Below are 21,224 nucleotides of genomic sequence, written 5' to 3' on the forward strand. Positions count from 1 at the left end.
AGTAATCCTGAACCGCCAAGGTGCCACTGAGGTCCCCTTGATGGAGGTCCCGTCCCCACACGCTGCTCCCCAGGTCCCTGTCAGGGTGCCCACTGCTCACCAAGGGTGATGGTTAAATACAGAGGACACGTTTCACCATGTCATCATGTTCCACGTCCAGCGTCCGTGGGCCTTGTTCTGCTGTCTGGACAGGTGTCAGGTGGGCGGGGTTAGGGTCGGGTCGGTCTGTTGTTGTTCCTGGATGACCTTTGAACTTGTCTGGGAGTCTCCCGTTGGGAAGTTCGCTGCTGCCCGCTGATTGGTGGCTGCGCTGCAGCTCCTCCCCCGTCCTGCAGGAACCGCGCAGAAGGCGCGCCGGTACCGACACCGAACTCCGGTCCGGACAGAGAGCAGGCGGCTTCATCCGCGGAGTGTGTATCGTTATAGCGGACACACACACACTCACACACACACTCACACATGGCGTCTCAGCAGCAGTCAAGAATCAAGTGTTACATGGAGAAGAACCGGATCGGACCTTTATTCGAGGTAAAATCCATGTTGGTGGTGAAGTGAATCCGCAGCGCCGCGTCCGGTTCGGCTTTTCATGGCATCGGCGACGTTTCATAAATCATATTTTTATTTTACTGATGCATTATCATTAAAATCATCATCATCTTCTTCATCACGGTGATTCCGCGCCGGTATGAAAGTGTGAAGCCTGCAGCTCCTTCTCCACTCTGTCCAGGAGGAGCGCGGAGTGTGTGTGTGTGTGTGTGTGTAATGTGTGTGTGTGTGTGCGTGTAATGTGTGTGTGTGGCGTGTGTGTGTGTGCGCGTGTAATGTGTGTGTGATGTGAGTGTGGCGTGTGTGTGTGTGTGATGTGAGTGTGGCGTCTGTGTTGGACAGGCTTTGTTGGACCTGCTGATGAGGAGGTCTGGAGCTGGACAGGTTGTGATGGTCCCAGTAGTCAGCAAGGGTCATGTGATTCCAGGGTGGTGTTCTCTCTCTCTCTCGCTCTCTCTCTCTCAACTCCAGCAGCACAGACAGCAGGTCCAGTCAGTAGACGAGGTCTGTGGGTCTCATCACTGCAGGGGGAATAAAAAATGGACAGAATGAGTGAAGAGGATAAAAATCCAGCCGGTGACGCTCTTATAATGTGAGCGCAGTACAATTCAAACCGCACTGGTCCCACGCTTACTCCTTCCTACTGGACCCCACGCCCGGGGAGCAGTGTGTGGGGACGGGACCTTCATCAAGGGGACCTCAGTGGCACCTTGGTGATTCGAACTTGCAACTTTCTGATTACGGGGCCTCCTCTTTAACTGCTAGGCCGCCACTGCTGCTGTCGCTGGAGGATGAAGTTCATAAAAGTCCTCTTCCTCAGCATCACATCAGCGTCCACCATGTCCAGCCTGGTGTCAGTAAAGTTCTCCTCCGTGGTTCCATTCTAACTGTTAAAAGTTTATAATTTTATAATATGATATTAAACAACGTCCCTGTTTGCTCCTCAGTTAGATCCATCAAATAAAAATGTCATGTCCCCACTTCAACAAACAAATCAGGACAACTTGTTGATGGTGCAGTTATGAGTGTCAGGAACTCTAGCTCATCCCTGCTGAGAACCTGCGTTCTGCGTAAAATCCTGCAGGTTGACATTTTGAGGACTGGGTGGTTGATGGTTGAAGGCTGTAATTGGTGGGTTAGTCGTAGTTTAGTTGTAGCTGATGGATAGCGGTTTGTTGAAGGTCATTATTGGTGGGTTTGTTGTTGGTATTTGATTGTCAAAGGCTGATTGTTGGTGGGTGCTAGTTGAAGTTGTGTGATGTTGGTAGTAGTTTGATGGTAGTGGGTTTGAGGTTGGTGGGTTTGTGGTTGAAGGTCATTATTGGTGGGTTTGTGGTTTGTGGTTGAAGGTCATTATTGGTGGGTTTGTGGTTTGTGGTTGAAGGTCATTATTAGTGGGTTTGTTGTTGGTATTTGATTGTCAAAGGCTGATTGTTGGTGGGTGCTAGTTGAAGTTGTGTGATGTTGGCAGTAGTTTGATTGTAGTGGGTTTGAGGTTGGTGGGTTTGTGGTTGAAGGTCATTATTGGTGGGTTTGTGGTTTGTGGTTGAAGGTCATTATTGGTGGGTTTGTGGTTTGTGGTTGAAGGTCATTATTGGTGGGTTTGTTGTTGGTATTTGATTGTCAAAGGCTGATTGTTGGTGGGTGCTAGTTGAAGTTGTGTGATGGTGGCAGAAGAAGTTGCTAGTAGTTTTTTACAGTTTCTTCTGCAATAACTTTTCTCTTCAAATACAGCGGTGGTTACATTATGATCATGAAAAGAAATCATTATTTATAAGAACTGTGAGAGTCCGTCTTGATTATAGTTTGATGTTGGAGAAGTCTTTCTTAGTGGTGGTAATCAGTTCCTCTCACTGCAGGAAATGAGAGAGATGATGGTACAAGATGTCAATACAATTAATCTGGTGCAGAACCACAGCGCTTGCTGATATCGGAAATTTGGACCCAGTTCCCTCCTGCCCACGCCCTGAGAGAATAATCAGTGCAGTAGTCCAAGAGAGGAGAAATCTGGCTGGAGTGGATGAATGGTTCTGGTTCTTGGTTGTGATCAGTGATAAGAAGGAACCGGCAGGTATCTGCCTCAGCTGTAAATAGAATGTTCACAACGCTGGTGAGGTGGCTTCCTCTCTCTGTGATTCGTCCTTGGTCACGAGTCCTTGTGTAGAGAGCAGGGCTCTGATAGGCCAGCGGTTCCTCTGTTCCTCACGTAATATGTTCCCTGCATTCTGCTGGTGTCAGCAAATCCAAAGCAGCTCGGTACAATTTGTCTTGTAGCGGGCGGGGGTATGGAGATCTCATCAGTCTGCACTCGTCTCGCTGCTGCATCAGGTTCTAAGATCTCATCTGATGGATCTGAATGCCGCCTGAACCCCATCTGTCCTCCTCCCTTTGGTTCCTGTGTGAGTCCAGTGTGGTGCAGTGATACAGCTGTGCTCCATTCGGTTCTCAGTTTGACTAGATCTTTATCAGCTCTGACTGGAACATCTAATGCTGCCTGTCTGTCTCCCTCTGACAGGACATGATGACCAGACTGATAACTGAGACCCCAGACCATCCTGTTCCTTTTCTCATTGGCCACCTGCAGAGTAAGGTGGGCAGCCCTGCTCCTCTGCAGAGAACCTTATCTGGTTCTGCTGCGCTGTGGGCGGACACCGACACACCAGGTGGGTCTTATGCCGAAACCCAGTTCTGTTTGTACAGGGATCTCGTCCAGCGTCCTGCGAGCCCTTCATTCTAGCTGCAGCTCAGATGAAGACGGAATCTTCCTCCACGGTTCTTCATCCAGTTACCAGACATGCAGCAGACATCACAATTTCAGATGGAGTCCGTTTAGTTCTCCTCTAGAACGGGCATGTTCTTCTTGAGCTTCATTAAAAAGTAAACATCTTCTCTCCGCAGAACACAGAGGCTCCCGACGTTCTGAGAAGCCCTGGCAGATTCACCCGAAAAAACCGAAGAAGTCCAAGAGTGACCTGGCCGTCTCCAACATTTCCCCTCCGTCATCGGAGTCCAAGTCACGTGAGCCCCGCCCCCTGGCTGATTGGCTGGCAGGTTGATATTAGGAGAAGTTCTGCATGTACTGTGGTTCTTGGTCCTGGAGGACGAACGGAGAACTCGACTAGGATTATTTTCTGACTAGGATTATTTCTGTTTCATGAAGTTAGTTGCTGGTCTGCTGTGATGAACGAAAATATGAAAATCACTTTAACTTGGGTGAGGATGTCTTCTGTTCTTTCTGCAGTGCCACGCCCTTCCTGGGACTGGGGCTCCAGGTCGGAGAGCCACGACTTCGACGAACTCAGCCACATCCTGCAGGAGAGCAAGAAGCTGGGCAAAGCCCTGGAGAACCTTTCCCGCAGTGAGTGTGTGTGTGGGGGGGTTCTGCAGACCAAATGAGCTTCTGCTCTTTGTTCCATATTTGGAATATGTGACTCTGCTCTCTGGTCTGCAGGTATCGCTGTTTCTGATGAGTTTGACCAGGTGAGGTCCTCCTGTCTACTTCATATCAAACTGCAGGATGACAGAACAACTTGGAACATGGGGAATCCCCAGTGTGATGTTCCATGTAAAACGTCTCATCTATAATCGATGTTCTCTCCTCCTCCTCCTCCTCCTCCTGGTCCCTCAGGAGCTGCACTTGTGTAACTCCTCGGTTCCGCGCCCACGGGTGCTGGGCCAGTGGGTGGGCCGGGTGGAGGACGACGCCGATCCCCTGGCAGCTGAGATGCTGCAAGCACCCGTTCCCAGAGCCAAGAAGGCGACATGGGAGAGCGAGGCGGCCAGCAGCCCGGCGGCGAGGTGAGACGGGCGGGTCGTGTCAGCGTTATCGAGCCGCCTGTCCTACAGGACGGGACGTTCATGACAGGAATCGGAACCTCGCGGAGCAGCAGCAGCAGCAGGAAGACCTGGACACGCTGCTGTGTGACAGGATGCGTGACGAATCTGAGAGAATAAAGCTCCGCCACATCTCCTGTGTTCCTATGGTGATTACTGGCGGAGGCGGGGCCACATGTTGGTGTGTGGGACGTCTGTTGAGAACCGAGAGCAACACTTCTGTCCCCTGCATGGTGATGTTTTACATCTGGACTGTATTTTATAAGACCGTTAATAATGTGGAACGCAGTGGAGGGGCTGCTGGGAAATAAAGCTGGGCTGGAAATGCTGTAATGACTAATGATGATGATGATGTTTCACATGATGGCTCCTCCCCTTCTGCCTCACTCCGCAACGAGCACGCCCACTTTTTATTTTTGGTTCTCTATCCCTCTATCTTCATCCATCCATCCATCCATCCATCCATCAAGTCATCTCTCTCAGTAGAAGATGGTGGTAGTATCCTAGTATGAAACACCACGCTCACTGACCACGTTCTATCATCGTGTCCCTGAGGAAGTCCCCAGGGGGACTGTCCCAGTCACTGGGCGTTTTACCCAGAAAAACACCAGGCTCTGGTTGAGCAGAGATGGTGTCAGAGTGACAGAGTCTCTTCGTAGTGAATATACATTGTGGACCATGACACCGTTCTAGCTGAAACCTTCTCTGCACTGTCTGGAACCAAACTGGACTGCTCTGACACCTCCTGCACCCTCACTCCACCCTGGAAGGTGGTCCCTCTCTCGCTCCTCCTCACTTTTTTCTCCATGAGAGCTTTTCCTTGTGTGCAGAAAGGACGAAAGGGCCTGAATAAGAAATGAATGTTGTTGTCCTCCTACCCCAGCCTGAAGATGGAGATAAAGAGGAAAGGTCTGAAGCAGCACCAGCAGCACCACAAGAAGCTCCTGGCTGCCATGTTGTGCCATGCCTCGACACCCAGCCCCGCTCCCTCTGCCGCTGAGGAGGAGATTGAGGATGAAGATGATGCCATGGAGCTGCTGGGTAAGATTTTAATTTGAATTCATTCCATCTGTTACCAGTGTTTTGAAGATGGACGGATGTCCTGTCTGTAGATGTTCTGAGTTGTTGGGTTGGTGGGAGGATTCTTTTCCCTTTTTTTATTTTTGTGAGTCTCTGCAGAGCTTCAGGCTGAACTATCTGTGTGAGAGCTGAATAGGGTTGTGGGTAGAGGCTCCACCTTTCCAACTTCAGGCGCACTGGTGGATGTGTTCCTGAACTGGGATTCGAGTTCAGCTCAGACCAGTGAGAAGGTCGGATGAACTGCAGACACATTGGTCTGTGCTGACCTGGGATGATGAGCATTGTTCTCCTTGTTCTCCTCCTTCTCGATCCAGAGCAGCCTGCATGTGTGAGGGTGATCATGTGAGTTTTGAGTGTTGAAAAAACAGACCCAGTAAATTTATTAAAATGACTAAAACTACTTTTAATGGACTACATGACCCCTGCTGGACCCATCTGAGAAGGTCAGAATAATTTTTTTTTCTGTGTACGTCGGTTATCAGTTTAAAACACAAAAGTGAGATGTATTTAAAAATATAAAGTAGTCGATGTCCAGCTTGTATACATTTCTGTCCATTTTCGGTCCCCTCAAAATAACTAAACACACAGACAATAATGTTTGAACTGCTGGAGGCAAAAGTGAGTGCACCCCTAAGTGAAGATGTCCAGCATTATTTTCCAGCACTGCTATAAATCTCTTGGGCCTGGAGCTCACTAGAACTTCACAGGTGGCCACTGGAATCCTCCTCCACGTACTGTTTTTCTCGGAACTGAACTTTTTGACGTGATGAAGACGAGACGTAAATGCTCCTCATGTGACTAGAACGAAATCTATCGTGTCATATTGTCGACGAATAAAAATGGTTTACAAGATAAATACTTTATTTTCGTTGACGAGACGTTATTATACTCACGGTTTCTGTTTCCTGTATTGCTCATCACTTCCTCAATACTCAGTCGCATCATTAAATATATTCGCTCGCTAAAATAGAATTGCTTTACTAAAAAAAAGAAGACTAAAATACAATTTTCATTGGCTAAAACTAGACGAAACTAGTCGTGGATAATTCTGACTAAAATAAGACTCAGACTTTTAGTCGACTGAAACTTGACTAGACTCATGAGAGTCTGGACGTGACTGAGACTAATAAAGACTAAAATGACAGCTGGACGCAAAGACTCGACTAAAACTAAAATGAAAATAGGCCACCAATAACAACTACACTTCCACATCTCCATGACGACGGTGTTAGTAGCCTAGCGGTTTCCCACTTACTACCATCGTGTCCCTGAGCAAGACACTTAACCCTGAGTGTCTCCAGGGGGGGACTGTCCCTGTAACTACTGATAGTATGTTGCTCTGGATAAGGGCGTCTGGTAAGTGCTGTAAATGTAAACAACGTGATTGAGCTGGTGGATGTTAGAGACCTTGCGCCTTGAGATGCTCAGTAGGGTTTAGGCCTGGAGACATGCTTGTCAGGTTCTTAACTTCACCCTCAGTTTCTTTAGCAAGGTGGTGATGGTCATGGAGACGAGTTGGACCAGTTTCTGCTTCAGTACGTCACAGTACATGTTGGTCTTCAGGACATCCCACCACCATGCTGGACTGTAGGTGAGACACACTTGTCTTTGTTCTCCGCAGCTGGTTGACGCCACACACACTTGATACCATCTGAATTAAATAAGTTGATCTTGGTCTCCTCAGACTTGTCTTCAGTAATAGTTGTGCATCGTCTTTAGAAGAAGCTTCCTTCTGGGACGACAGCCATGCAGACCAGTTTGATGCAGTGTGTGGTGTCCCATTAAACTGCTGTATTGTCCTCCACGCTGCAGCTCAGCTCAGTTCAGGTTGGGACATCGTCTCGGCCATCTTCATGTAGAGTGACAATTCCTCAGCTCCTCAGAGAGTTCTTTACCGTGAGGAGCCATGCTGGTCTACAGTGACCAATATGAAGATTGAGCGACACACCAGGGACACGGCAAAATGGCACATCGGGCACAATTTGGACATTGTCACTTTTGTCTCCTGCAGTTTAGACAGTAATGTGTGGGGACAGTAAGGGGACGGAGATGGACACCAACTAATTTATATTGTACCAAAGTGTCATATCTTCAGTCCCATGAACGATATGATGAAATTTTTACTGTATTTCATATTGCTAGTCATCCCACCTCAGTCTCCATCTTCTCCTGTAGTATTTTCATCAAAAACCTTCTTGACTGAAGTCTTTTACTCCCTTGGTGCATCATGATGTGTGACCAGAGGCCATTTTTACTCAAGTAAGAGTACAAAAGTATGTAGTAATAAAAACTACTTACAAAAGTAGTAACTTTTGTAATTTCTATTTTTTTTAGAAACACTGTATTCGGACAGAAAAAATATAAATGTAGTAATTCTGGTATTTCATTATAACACTAATGAAGGGGTAGTAGCCTAGTGGGTAAAACACTCACCTATGAACCAGAAGACCCAGGTTCAAATCCCACTTACTACCATTGTGTCTCTGAGAAAGACACTTAACCCTGAGAGTCTCCGGGGGAGACTGTCCCTGTAACTACTGACTGTAAGTCGCTCTGGATAAGGCCGTCTGCTAAAAGCTGTAAATGTAAATGTATTAAAGTACGATTTGTAGTAATTCATTGACTAAACTAATTCTAGATCTGATTGGTGAAATGGCGTCATGTGATTATTGTTGCTACGTCTGATTGGTGGAACGTGTTAGATCTACAGTGTCGAGTGTAAGAGTAATGTTGGGATGTGTCTGATTGTAATGTTAAAAGTTGGCCACTAGAGGGAACCCGTTTGTTGTGGAGATGTTGTGGGTCTCTGGAAGCCGTCACTGATGCCCTGTGATGGTGAATGAGGTTGAAATCCAGGTTCTAAACGTCTTCTCTGTAGGTGTATCTGTTGAAATGTTTGCAGGTGCTGCTGGTTCTGTGTTCTACTCTCTCGCCGCCTGAGCTCCTCCCACCACTGGCACAGACACAACAGTTACTTCGGCAACGGTGTAAACGAACAGCAGCACCCGCAGCAGATCCATATCTTCATGATAAACATGACGGTGAAGATGGTTTCCTGTCTGCGTCTTGGAGACAGCGTAGTCAACTCCAGAAGAGTTTCATGAGGGTCGAAGCGGGAAATAAATCTTCTGTCTGTGTGTGAACTATAAGAGCAATTTCATAAATCATCATAATCATCATGTGATCATATTTTTTTATCAGAATCATCAAATTTCACACAAATTCCCAGCATAATGTTTCATTTTGTAAACATGTTATTAGATGTTTCTGCAGATGTTTGAAATGATGATGATGTCATATCTCCAAATATGAATAAGTGTTCCATGAGACGTTCTTAACCAGAACCATCTGATCCTGGTCCAGTTGTTCACAGTTCCAACCAAACAGGATTTCGGGGGGAAAATCAGAATCAGGTTAAAGATGAGAGTTTTTATTGTAGCGCAAACACACTGCCGACCAGCCACGAGACAAAACACACGCATCTGGATGGTGTGTGTAGTGTGTGCATGTGAAGTGTGTGTGCATTGGTGTGAAGTGTGTGTGTATATATATTTTTTTCCCCGACTGGAATTAGTCACTTGTCTCTTTTCTTCTCTCGGCATCTCTGGAATATTTACCATCTGTACGTGGAACGCCACAGACGTCCAAACACGTCTAGACGTGAGGGACTTGTGGTTCTTATCTGAGGTCTGACCTCTTATCTCTCTCTGTCTTTCTGTCACTGGCCTGTTCTAATGAGGATGAAGTGAGTCCGGTTAGTTGTAGGGTTGTCAAAAAAATTGATTCTCAGATATGAATTGATACTAAAATGTAGTATGGACTTCGATTACCACTGGTATCGATAATTAAATTCCATTTGCTGGTTCACACAAATCACTGGCTGAATACAACAATTTTCAACAGTCAATGCAGTCGCTCCCCTGGCTACCTGGAGGACTCGAGACACATCTCTTAAACCCAACTCTGCTCCTAAACCCTACTGTACTCCTAAACCCAACCCCACTTCTAAACCCAACCGTACTCTTAAACCCAACCCCACTTCTAAACCCAACCGTACTCTTAAACCCAACCCCACTTCTAAACCCAACCGTACTCTTAAACCCAACTCTGCTCCTAAACCCTACTGTACTCCTAAACCCAACCCCACTTCTAAACCCAACCGTACTCTTAAACCCAACCCCACTTCTAAACCCAACCGTACTCTTAAACCCAACCCCACTTCTAAACTCAACCGTACTCTTAAACCCAACCCCACTTCTAAACCCAACCGTACTCTTAAACCCAACCCCACTTCTAAACCCAACCGTACTCTTAAACCCAACCCCACTTCTAAACCCAACCGTACTCTTAAACCCAACCCCAATACTAAACCCTACTGTACTCCTAAACCCAACCGTACTCCTAAACCCAGGTTCTGGTTCCCAATCCAAATCAGGTAGCCACACACGCCAAGCTTTCTAGAATATGTAAAATGCAATAGCTCTGTCTGGAGGTCTTTTTATTATTTTAGTCGGGTCTGGTGGGGTCAAGCTCGTGCGGTTAATGATCGGAAGGAAACACGAACATCCGGCCTATAGTACCGATCCATTCCATATGATTTGCTGCTTGTAAATTTGTTTTTCTGTGATTTGGTGAAAATGTTTTGCATGTTATAAAATGTAGGTTTAATTTGCAATTCTTGTTCGCCGCTCGAGCCAGACGACAACTCGAGTTGCTCAGCGCGCGTATACGTTATACGTACTTCAGCAGCTGTTTTTAGTTATCTATTTATTTTACGTTTCTTTATGTAGTGTGTGTGTGTCTTTATTTTGATCTCTGTACCATCCCCACACGCTGCTCCCTGGGCGCCATGGGTGACGATTAAATACATAGGACGCATTTCACCGTGTGCACTGGGTGCTGTGCTGTGTCACATATGACAATCACTTCACTTCATTGTCAGTTCTGTGTTTTTTCTCTTGTACCCATCATGTTCTGCTCATCACCCTGTTGGCAGGGTCGTGACCCCGGCAGCTGGAGAACCCACCCCTGAGGAGCACCGGCATGCCACGTTTCCCATGCAGGACTTTAACAGCATCAGCAACATGGTTCTGTTGGGCAGGTTCTTAAGAGTAATCAGGGTAGGATCAGGGAACCGTTCTGTAGGACACCTCACTAACTGCCCAGGTCGCAGATGGCGTGTTTCCAGATCCACTTTCATCCAGGAGAACCTGGAGAACCTTGACGCCCACCTCCATTTGGAGAAGAACCCAGCTGAGTGTGTGTGTGACTCGTTCACTCTGTTTGTTCTAGAAGACCTAGATGATCTGCGGATGGAGGGGGTCACTGGTGTGCTGTCCTCCGGTTGGAAGTTCAGTCAGGGTCGTGGCTCCTACTGTCCTGAACCTCAGGCCAAAGTCACTCTGAACATCTGCTCTAGGTGCGCAAGGTAAATATCCTGCCCCGCCCGGGTTCCTGACCACCATCAGGAGAACCAAGCCTCAGTTCCTCACACCAGTCAGGTCATTGTAGGAGAGGCTCTCACTGTTTTACCCCAGAATGAGTCGACAGCACAACAATGGGCCCATTGAGGAGGTGCGAACGGAACAGATGAGTTCTGCTGAGGTGAGGAGGTCCAGACAGGGCAAAACTCTATCTGATATCTGCAGTGCATTCCACATGCTCGTGTTTTCACATGAACCAGGTGCTCTGATAGGCCGCCCGTCATCTGGTGGCTGCTGCTCCAGTTTCGATGCACCTGATAAGTGGGTCAGATGGCAGCTTGTTTGGGTTTTGCTGATGTGCATCTCTGGTGTGGAGTTAATGAAGGAACCGCCCCAGAAGATATTGATACTGAAGATATTCCTCAGGAGAACATGCAGGGGAGAACTTTGAAGTGATTTCCTGATATCCTGGTCATAAAGTTCCCATCTGGGTTCCTCTGGTTCCAGATTGTGACGTAGAAACATGCACGCTTCCTTCATGTTTTCAAACCAAACCAACAGAACTGGAACTGCACCTCCTGAAGGTTCCATTAGCTTCCTGTACTACTGTGGAACAAACTGGAACCCCATGTACTAGGAGATGGTTCTACAGCATTATTATCTGCTGACTGGTCCGCATCATTTAGAGATCATATTAAACATGTCCACTGTTCTGATGTATGAGAGCAGACAGGATTATAGGGAATTATGGGAGGAGATGCCATATCTCTGCATCTGATGGTGTTCTCCTGTCCTGGCTGGAAGGAGAACCTGGTCAGATTCTCACACCGTTGCTGTGTGTCGTTCCTGCAGGCTGCAGGGGGACAGCCTGACAGACATAGGTGGCGAGGAGGAGCTGAGGTCAAAGTTCACCAAGCAGGCCGTGCCCGAGCTGCCTGGTGAGTAGATACCAACACACACAGGCTGGAATCAAGTAGCTGACATGCTGATTCCTGAGATTGTCCTCTTTGTCTGAACGTGTGTGTGTGTCTGGAGCTGCTCCATGGCCCGGGGCGGAGACTCTGGCGGGTTCCGTGGTGGAATGCGAGAGCGGCTCTCAGGTAACACTTTATATCGTCTTGCACAATCGTTTCTCCTGCGCTGTGTGTGAGGGACACCGGGGACGCTGGGTGGCTGAAATGAATACCCGTAATTACAGCTTGGTCACGACGAGGCGTGTCCCGGGCTCACGAGAACCGGAACTGAACAGACATTCTTTAAACGTGAGGCACGTGATGGCAGAGAGTCTCGCCGGTTCCGTCCGGGTTAATCACTTCCTGGTTCCTCAGGGTTCTCTGGTCCCAATCTGTGTTGGTAGAACCACGGCGTGACTCCCACAGATCTCATATCATACAAATCATACGAGCATCAGGAACTGGAGAACCATGTTCATCTACAAACCTGCAATGTGCTGTAGAACCTTTACTCTGGTAATGTCCAGGGCAGGTCTGCTCTAACATGGAACCAAAACTAGAACATGGATCAGGTTCTGCTTCTCTGGGTCTGGCCACTGTGTCTGTGAGAACGTCCAGGGTTGTGCTCCCTCTGTCTGCATTCTGTACTGATCTTCTCCAGGAACATCTCCGAGGTCGTACTTCACCCTGTCCTACCTCTACTCCACAGACCTCATGTAATGTATGGAAGGTCTAATGCAGCGTTCCTCAGCATCTGGCCTGAATGTGGGTTCTGCTGTTTTTCTGAAGCCCATAAAAGGCGCCGAGTCGCTGCTCATTAGAGAAGATACGAGCGCAGAGATTTAAACGCCTGACTTTTTCTTCTGATGTTTCTCTTCTCGTTTTAACTCCACGTGCTGCAGCGTCACCCAGTCTGGGTGTCGGATCTGAGGGCCTCGCGAGGCGGCTGCGGCGGTGGCGGCGGCGCGCTGGGTTGGCACGGCCTGCAGCTGAAGGACTCGCTGCTCTCCAAGGAGTTGGAGGACGTGGGGAAACATCTCGCTGGTAGGCGCCACACACATCAAACAGGCAGCGTTCCAGCCCAGACGTCACTCGCCGCTCTCGCCGCTCCAGATGTTTGATTGGCTAATTAAAACCTGCTCCTCGCCTTTATTAACGGAACGAGTGTCTGTGGGCGGGGCATGTGTTGGCCCGCTGGTGTGTGTTCTTACTCATCAGTGCGGCATCTGGGCTTAAAGTCGTCCACATGTTGTGTTCTCCTCCACTTTCACTCCGCTCTCTCGCTCTCTCTCTCTGTGTGAGAGAGAGAAACGTTCTTCACGTCCAGATCTCCGGCTCAGTTCTGCAGAAACATCTAAAATCCATGTTTGTTAACGATTGACTGGGGAATCGGTGTCATTGTCACACTCCTGTCGTGGGGTCTGGGAACGTGGTTGGTTGGATGTGCAGTAAAAGTATATTGATGTGAGACCGACGTGAGGAACCGACCACCGCCACACCCACCGAACAGAACATCCTGACGTGTTACGTCCTGGTATTTTTGGTGTGTTTCGGTTCAGGATGCCTGGTGATTACCAAATTCAGCCCACCGCTTCCTGCTGTGGACAGACAGAATAAAAGGGGCGTCGGTTTCCTTGCCGTAGCCTCCACCCCGATTTCCCTATTGCATCACTTCCTCTAGGAGGCGACGAAACTTGTTGTGTCGACCTGCTTTTTGGTGTTTGTTTGGTTTTGTCGTTATTCGTTGAACTTCGTTTCGTATGTATTTATTTACTTTTGTTAATAAAACCTTTGTTAAATTTCTCAGTTTCGTCTTAGTATTTTTTTTGTTCTTGTCTTTTATTTTGTTACGGGCCGGAACCCCTAGACCGGCTCGTAACACGTAACAACGTAGCATCGTCATCATTGTCTCTGCTCCTTACAGAGGTGGAGAAGGACCTGGCCAAACTGGCGGAGGGTAAGCTGCCCAGGAGCCCCAACGCCCTCCACGGTGCCCCGCCCCTGCTCAACACCAAGCCCACCTCCCTGCTGATGGGCCGTCCTCCGCCCGCCAGCAGTCCCAGCAGCCGCTCGCAGACGCCCCGGACCCCCAACACCCTCACGCCAGGCAGCCACAGCGCCAAGGAGTTCGTGTTCGGGAGCCCCAGGAGTCGCCCGGTGACCCCCACGCGACCCCTGCTGACCCCGCCCGGCCTCAGCAGCACAGAAGCTCACGGTCGCCTGTCAGAGGTATCAGTCTTTAGAATCTCACACACAGTGTGAGGTGTAATAAGGGCTGTCAGGTAGGATGGTGCTACTCCATGTTTGGCTTTGTAGGCCAGCATCAGTATTTTGAACCTGATGTGTGCAGCTACTGGGAGCCGGTGGAGGGAATGCAGCAGAGGGGCGGTGTGGAGAACTTGGGAAAGTTGAAGATCAGTTGTGCTGCTGCATTTTGTATGAGTTGTAGAGGTTGGATGGTAGGTAGAGGTAAACCAGCTAGAAGGTAGTTGCAGTCGTGAGGTGAGATGTCTGTTAGACATGCAGAGATTTTAGAAGCAGCATGAAGATCAGAGGGAGGAAAAGAGAAGATGAGTTGTGTGTCATCGGCATAGCAGTGGTAGGATAATCCATGTGAGGAAATGACCTCACCAAGTGATCTCGGGTAGAGGGAGAAAAGGAGAGGACCTAGCACTGAGCCTTGAGGGACACCAGTGGAGAGTCTATGTGAGGTAGAGGTGGATCCTTTCCAAATCCTTTGGAAAAAAAATGCTGAGCAGAGTGTCCAATTCATCAATAAAGGTCTCAAGTGGCCCTGGAGGGCGATATATGACAATGAGAATGATGTTCACAGGAGAAGAAACTGAGACTGCATGGAATTTGAAAGAAGAAATATTAAGATGGTGGAGAGGCATTGGTGTGAAGGACCAATTTCTTGATATTAAAAGGCCAGTACCCCCTCCTCTGCCAGTTTTTCTAGGAGTGTGGGAGAACATGTAGGCAGGAGAGAGGGCAGCAGGTCTAGCTGCGTTCTGAGGGGACATCCAGGTCTCTGTTAGCGCCAGGAAGTTTAGGGAGTGGAGAGTAGTGAGGCCAGAGAGGAAGCCAGCTTTTTTAACAACAGATTGACAGTTCCAGAGCCCACCTACCACACTTGTTTGAGAAGTAGACGACAGGGTGGGGTAGGTGAGGTTGTTGGTAACAGAGCCTCTGCAGCGTGAATATGTTCTCCTGGGCCTGTTGGAGATGGTTACTGGAATAGGTTTCAGACACATGGTTACTGTGAAGAAACAGGCTAAATGGAAAAGGAGGATTAAGGAAAGATGCCAGGTTTGGATTTGACAGCTGTTGAGCTTCACTATAAATCCCTAAATCCTGCCCCCTAATTTACACCTCAGGGAACCCGAAACGGTCAGTGATTGACCATCTGAGTAAGATAATGATGAAGAGTACATTGAAGAATAATTCCATTTTTTTATTGATTGACAGTCGTAATTACATTTTGTTGTTACAAATTCTTATTATATATTCATGAATTTTAAAAAGCGAAGATTTTCAGTATATAAATGGGTGTAAACCTAGACTATTTCAATGGATTATTATTTAACTAAAGATTAAAATAATGGTCATTAAGGAAGTTAAAAATAATAGTCCCAGGGTGATGGGCTCTATTTTAAAATATAAGAAAGTTTGTATGATAAAAAAAAAAAAAAATTACCAAATCCATTAGCTACAGTAAGAAGTGGCTAAGATGAGGTACAACCTTGAAAGTCAAATGCACGAGTTCAAATCAGTAAAATCACAGATGCAAGGGCTGCGTGAGGACGTAAACGTAATACTGTTGAAGGTTAAATCTGATCTGGACGTTGAGCAAGCGAGTAAGCAGGTCAGTCAAGACGATGGTGAGGTAAGGTCTTCGTCCCATGAGGACATGAACGTAATACAGTAGAAGATTAAACCTGATCTGGACGTTGAGCAAGCGTGTAAGCAGGTCAGTGAAAACGATGGTGAGGTAAGGTCTTCGTCCCATGAGGACATGAACGTAATACAGTAGAAGATTAAACCTGATCTGGACGTTGAGCAAGCGAGAAAGCAGGTCAGTGAAAACGATGGTGAGGTACCGCAGGAGGCCAAGGAGGAACAAATAGTGAAAATGTCCGAAGACACAGACCAACAGAAGATGTTCAACATCTTGCAAAAGCACAATATTAGCATTATATGCCCATTTATTTTCTACGATATTAATCTAAAGCCCATAGCAGAAGGCACTTTTGGCAAAATCTTCAAAGCCACGAACCGGTTTACTGGCTAGTTGGTCGCAGTCAAAGTTCAGAGGTGCCTTCCCCACAGGCTCATGGCCTGCCTTCTAGAGTGGGAATTGATGGAGACTCTAGCACACCCAAAGATCCCCAAGCTGATTGAAAAGTTGTACTGGAAGAACTTTTTTTACATATTCATGGAGTTTTACTTGGGCGGAGATTTGAAGCAGCTCCTTAACAACACCGGCTGCTTTGATGAAAATGAGCTTGCTTTTGTAGCCAAGGAGGTTCTAAAGGGTCTCCGCCACATCCACCAGAACAACCTTGTCCACAGGGACATCAAGCCACACAACATTTTTGTGGATGCTGATGGCAGACTGAAGGTTGGTGATTTGGGCATGGCCAAAACGATGAGCAGAAATCATGTTAGTGGAGTAGCCGGCACCATGTTTTATATGGCCCCGGAGGTGGCCGTGGTCACCGCGGACGGGCGCTACAATGAGAAATGTGACATTTGGTCCCTGGGCATCATGCTGCTGGAACTGGCGGAGAACTCGAGGACACTCAAATTGTTCCATTGCATTAAACAATGTTGGCAGGGTAAAAAGGAACCCCCCAAGCTGAAGAAGAAGAAATGGTCTGCAGAGATGCAGAGTTTTTTGCAACTCTTCCTAATCCGAGATCCGGAGAAGAGGCCATCAGCTGAGGCTCTGCTACAGCACAGCTTTCTGAGAAGTGTGGAACACGACCCATCACCACTGAAAGCTCGGCTAAACCCGAAGAGGTTCCTGGGGAGCATAAGATATTTCTTCAAGTTCAAGATCAATCTGTTCAACAAAAGAAGAAATAATGTTAGGAAACCTTTCCTGCAAAGTTCTGGAGCACATTATAAACAATTCAACTTGGAAATCAGAAATGGCTCCGTGTAAATCGCTCTGGAAAAGGCCGTCTGATAAGCGCTGTAAATGAACGCTGTAACGCTGTTTCCACTTGAAAGAGAGAAACCGCCAGGTTACGTCCCCACGAGACAAAGCCTGAATAACCCTGAGCGAGAAGGTCCATCGCATCAACGTAGAGACAATAATCTGCAGTCAGCCAGGGTGAATGATGCACAGAAGGAATTACAACATTTTCACATATTCATATTTATATATTCATGGCATATTTATATGTCAATATGACGAGATTACTTTAGGTAATTAATTAGTGTCGGTGGTAGTAGCCTAGTGGGTAACACACTCGCCTGTGAACCAGGAGACCCAGGTTCAAATCCCACTTACTACCATTGTGTCCCAGGGGGGGACTGTCCCTGTAACTACTGATTGTAAGTCGCTCTGGATAAGGGCGTCTGATAAATGCTGTAAATGTAAAAATGTAAATGTAAGTAAGGTCACGATTAATACGATAAAATGATTCAGTCACGGCTCGGTGCAGAACAAAAATGACCAGGCGGGGACAGATTTATACTAAACACCACAGGTGCACGGTGAACCGGAACAACCCGAAAAGTCGGGATCGTAAAAAGTTTCACTGTTTTTGTGTAATTAATATAAATATATTTTAAAAAAAGGGGCAGCAGTGGCCTAGCGGTTAAAGAAGTGGCCCCGTAATCAGAAGGTTGCCGGTTTGAGTCCCGAAATGCCGAGGTGCCACTGAGGTCCCCTTGATGAAGGTCCCGTCCCCACACACTGCTCCTCGGGCGCCTGTCATGGTGCCCACTGTCACCAAGGCTGATGGTTAAATACAGAGGACACGTTTCACCGTGTCACCGTGTGCTGTGCTGTGTATCACAATCACTTCACTTCACTTTCAAATGAGTGTTCCCACCAGGGTGACTACCAAACAAGGGACGCTGTGTATGTGTTGACTGTCTCTGTCTGTTACAGGCTGATTTCTACCAGCAGCTCCAGGCTCTTCGGCGGCCATGGCTCCTCCCCAGTGACACAGACAGCGACTGCATGGATCCTCCACAGCAGGACAAATGTGAGTGACATCTCCTCATACCTTCTCAATATACATTCAAGATTGGTTTATTGTACTATGGTAGTAAGTGGGATTTGAACCTGGGTCTTCTGTTCCATACAACCCAACAATTCTGTACCTCATTATGTTCTGTACAACAGGACATAACTGGACAACACCATGACAACACCTTCCTCGCCTCCCACTATTTTAACTGCATTGACTACACAATTAAAAAAGTCCACGTGATGGAATCTCATGTCACCTCCTGGCTGTTTTGCACCCATACCGGGGCAGAAACAGAGTCCTTTCTAGGGCAGCGGTGGCCTTGCGGGTAAGGAAGGTTGAGGGTTGAAGGAGCCACTGAGGTCAGACTCTGCTCCCTGGTTTTCACTGGGTGCTGTGCTGCGATGTGTCACACGTGACAACAAATCACTTTGAAGCTGAGGTCAAAGTTCAGCCATGAGGACCGGTCATATTCACTTTCCACTGTGGGTGTCAATTGAATGAAATTTGTGTTTTATATCCACTTCAGGGTGAAGGTTCGGCGCTCGTGTGGTTTGGATGCGGAGACGCCGCATTTCTCCCTTTATTAGGCTCTTATTGACTCGTGTCCATTTCTGCCAGGGGATTGGACGGATTTATACCTGCTTGGACCAGATCGGTGTTCTGTGTTCCTGACCACATATTCCTGCGGTTCACATAAAACTTTGTCTCTGGCTGCTGCTGCGTTACGGTTCTCGGTCGATTCCTCCTCCGGGAACCGTTAGTCTGTTCATGAGATGAATATATTATATATGCGAGTACATATCGGCCCGCGTATATGATGCCATCTGTTTATACAGAACGGAGAGATGGTTCCTTGCAGCAGATGTCGGAACATTTCCAAGCGTGCGAGCTCGCCCAACAGAAACATGGGAAAAATTCCCAAATGAGCTGTGGATCTGCTCTGCATGTAGAAGCTGCGTGTGGGGAACGTTGGGACCAGATCTGCTGGTGCTTTAACTGGTGTTTGTCCCAGGTCTTTTCTGATTCCAGTTTGGTTGGAGACTCCAACTCTCTTGTTTGAAGGTTTTGAAGTTCTTTCCACCAAACGATTGAGACGATGGGAGAAGAATTCATGAAGAAGTTTGAAGAATGTGATTAAAGAATTGTTGGATGGAATATGTCGGCAATCAAGGTTCTATAAACAGAATAGCACAAGGTCCCAGGTTCAAACCCCACCTACTACCACCGTGTTCCTGAGCAGGAGACTTAACCCTGACGGGGGGGACTGTCCCCGTCATTAGAAGATGAAACTTCATTTGTAGATAAGGAGCAGTTGGGGACAGCGGTGGCCTAGCGGTTAAGGAAGCGGCCCCATAATCAGAAGGGGTTCGGTTCGAATCCCGACCCGCCAAGGTACCACTGAGCACAGTACCGTCCCCACACACTGCTCCCCGGGCGCCTGTCATGGTGCCCACTGCCGACATTTTTAATGGATTAAACGTTGTTTAAATGTTCCATGTAGCACCAGCTTGTTGTTTCAGTGTGTGCACCGTGTGCTGTGCTGCTGTCTATCACAATGACAATCACGTCACTTTATACTGAAACAACAAGCTGGTGCTACATGGAACATTTAAACAACGTTTAATCCATTAAAAACGGATTAAAATCCATTCTGTGATGTCTTCATTACATCACGTTGGGCTATAAATAATGATCTATTATAGATCTGTGCGTCTGTGCTATAATGATTCCTGTAATTTATATGTTGATTTGAATATCTGTGCACATCAGTTTCAGGGTGTTGAGGTATTTATGGACTTTTAAAATGTGGTTTCACAGCCGGCCAGTCTGTACGTGATGCCAAGAAGAGATCAGTGTTTTCAGGTGAGTTTTCCTCCAGAGTGAGAGGAGAGGTGGGCGTGGCCCACGAGAGGCGGAGAGTGGGATCTCACGCTTTCCCGCTCTTTATGTCCGACGTGTGCAGATATGAAAGAGCGTTATAATCATTTCAGTAGTTATTAGCCTTATTAGCTTTCTCCTCCTCCTCTCCGCAGGTCTTTAACGACGGGCCGCTGGCAGGAACCTGGCAGGAACCTGGCAGGAACCTCCCGTCCACGGTTATGCAGACGATGGGCATTTCCACTGCACAGACGACAAAAACATATTTTTCTAACGTGCTACTTTTTCCACATGTGTTCATATTTCTAACAGGCTTCACCCCATTTACTCTGTACCCAGCATGCATCTGTTAATGCTTATTTTTACTGTTCCTCAAATTCTCTATTCTTTCTTTTCCACGTTTCGTCACACTTGGTTGGTAGAATGCAAGATAAAAACCATCTTGAATTTTCTTGTTGTCAGAATGTTGCTGTTTCTGCGTTTCCACGTTAATTATTGATCAATTATTTCTGATCTTCACAAACATGCTGAGGAACCAGGTTCTGGTTCTGCACAAACATTTTATGACACACAACGTTCCTACATGACTGAGAACATCGTGGACTCATCCTGTCTTCTGATCATCTGCCTGACCACTTCCCAGCTGAGCGTCGGGCCAGAATCCTCAACACGCCCGTCTCCACCAGGGTTCCGACAGGATGTGGTCTGAACTTTCACACAACCAGACGCTTCATGAAGCCGAGAGTGTGTGTCATCTCCCGATGCTGCACAGGAAGGTTATGGTCCGGTGAAGAACCCGGCTAGGACGTCAGCATGGACTTGGAGAAAGAAGAAATCCTCCTCCATCATGACATGTATTAGTGTGGTGGAGTTATCTTCTCAGGGTTCCCAGGGCCACCCAGGCTCTTCTCTGACGGGTTGGACCACCATCAGTGGTCGGCCGATGGTCCTGCTCCTCTGATATTAATCCTGACGTGAAGTGGGAATAAATGTGTTGTGGGGACAGCTGGGTGGGTTTTTCAGCATCAGTCAGAAGCTCCGCTCTGCGTCCAGGTCCCTGGTGGCCTCAGAAGTCACGAAGAGTGAAGGAACCCAGACTAATTAAAAGCGGGTGGAGAAGGAATCTCTGCATGCTGCTCGCTGGCTGATTTATAGAGAATATGAAGGTAGAAGAGCTGCGCTTATTATCCACCAACTTCATATAACGTGCATTTAGAATTAGAACATCACCTTATTATCTATAGATGCTAATAAGCCGTCCGTGAAGGTGAATTAACGAGCCGGATTCATCCGCGCTGATC

At 47.5% G+C, this 21,224-nt stretch overlaps 1 protein-coding gene across 3 annotated transcripts; it reads left to right on the forward strand.

The window, feature by feature from the left end:
- Positions 1-176: 176 nt before the first annotated feature.
- Positions 177-20,605, forward strand: c2h8orf34 (chromosome 2 C8orf34 homolog). Of its 3 annotated transcripts, XM_028970521.1 has the most exons (15): positions 177-528; positions 3,062-3,209; positions 3,445-3,564; positions 3,788-3,904; positions 3,998-4,026; positions 4,175-4,344; positions 5,264-5,421; positions 10,753-10,888; positions 11,736-11,821; positions 11,919-11,983; positions 12,739-12,880; positions 13,761-14,065; positions 17,961-18,057; positions 19,864-19,908; positions 20,079-20,605. In XM_028970521.1, exons 1-15 carry the CDS (start codon positions 460-462, stop codon positions 20,084-20,086), a joined length of 1,695 nt encoding a protein of 564 aa, XP_028826354.1. In that variant the 5' UTR covers positions 177-459; the 3' UTR covers positions 20,087-20,605. The 3 variants fall into 3 exon arrangements, with proteins under 3 accessions (XP_028826354.1, XP_028826355.1, XP_028826356.1); XM_028970522.1 differs by lacking the exon at positions 19,864-19,908; XM_028970523.1 differs by lacking the exons at positions 177-528; positions 3,062-3,209; positions 3,445-3,564 and adding an exon at positions 3,643-3,705.
- Positions 20,606-21,224: the final 619 nt, after the last annotated feature.

Source organism: Denticeps clupeoides, chromosome 2, assembly GCF_900700375.1.
Source record: "Denticeps clupeoides chromosome 2, fDenClu1.1, whole genome shotgun sequence".
NCBI classification, from domain to species: domain Eukaryota; kingdom Metazoa; phylum Chordata; class Actinopteri; order Clupeiformes; family Denticipitidae; genus Denticeps; species Denticeps clupeoides.

What these genes read in the sequence shown, in the direction of transcription:
- c2h8orf34 (XM_028970521.1), top strand. Translation starts at nt 460, where the DNA reads ATGGCGTCTCAGCAGCAGTCAAGAATCAAGTGTTACATGGAGAAGAAC. An exon ending in TTTCTGATGAGTTTGACCAG is followed by an intron (nt 4,027 to 4,174) that starts GTGAGGTCCTCC and finishes CTGGTCCCTCAG; the next exon opens with GAGCTGCACTTGTGTAACTC. An exon ending in TCCTCCACAGCAGGACAAAT is followed by an intron (nt 18,058 to 19,863) that starts GTGAGTGACATC and finishes GTGGTTTCACAG; the next exon opens with CCGGCCAGTCTGTACGTGAT.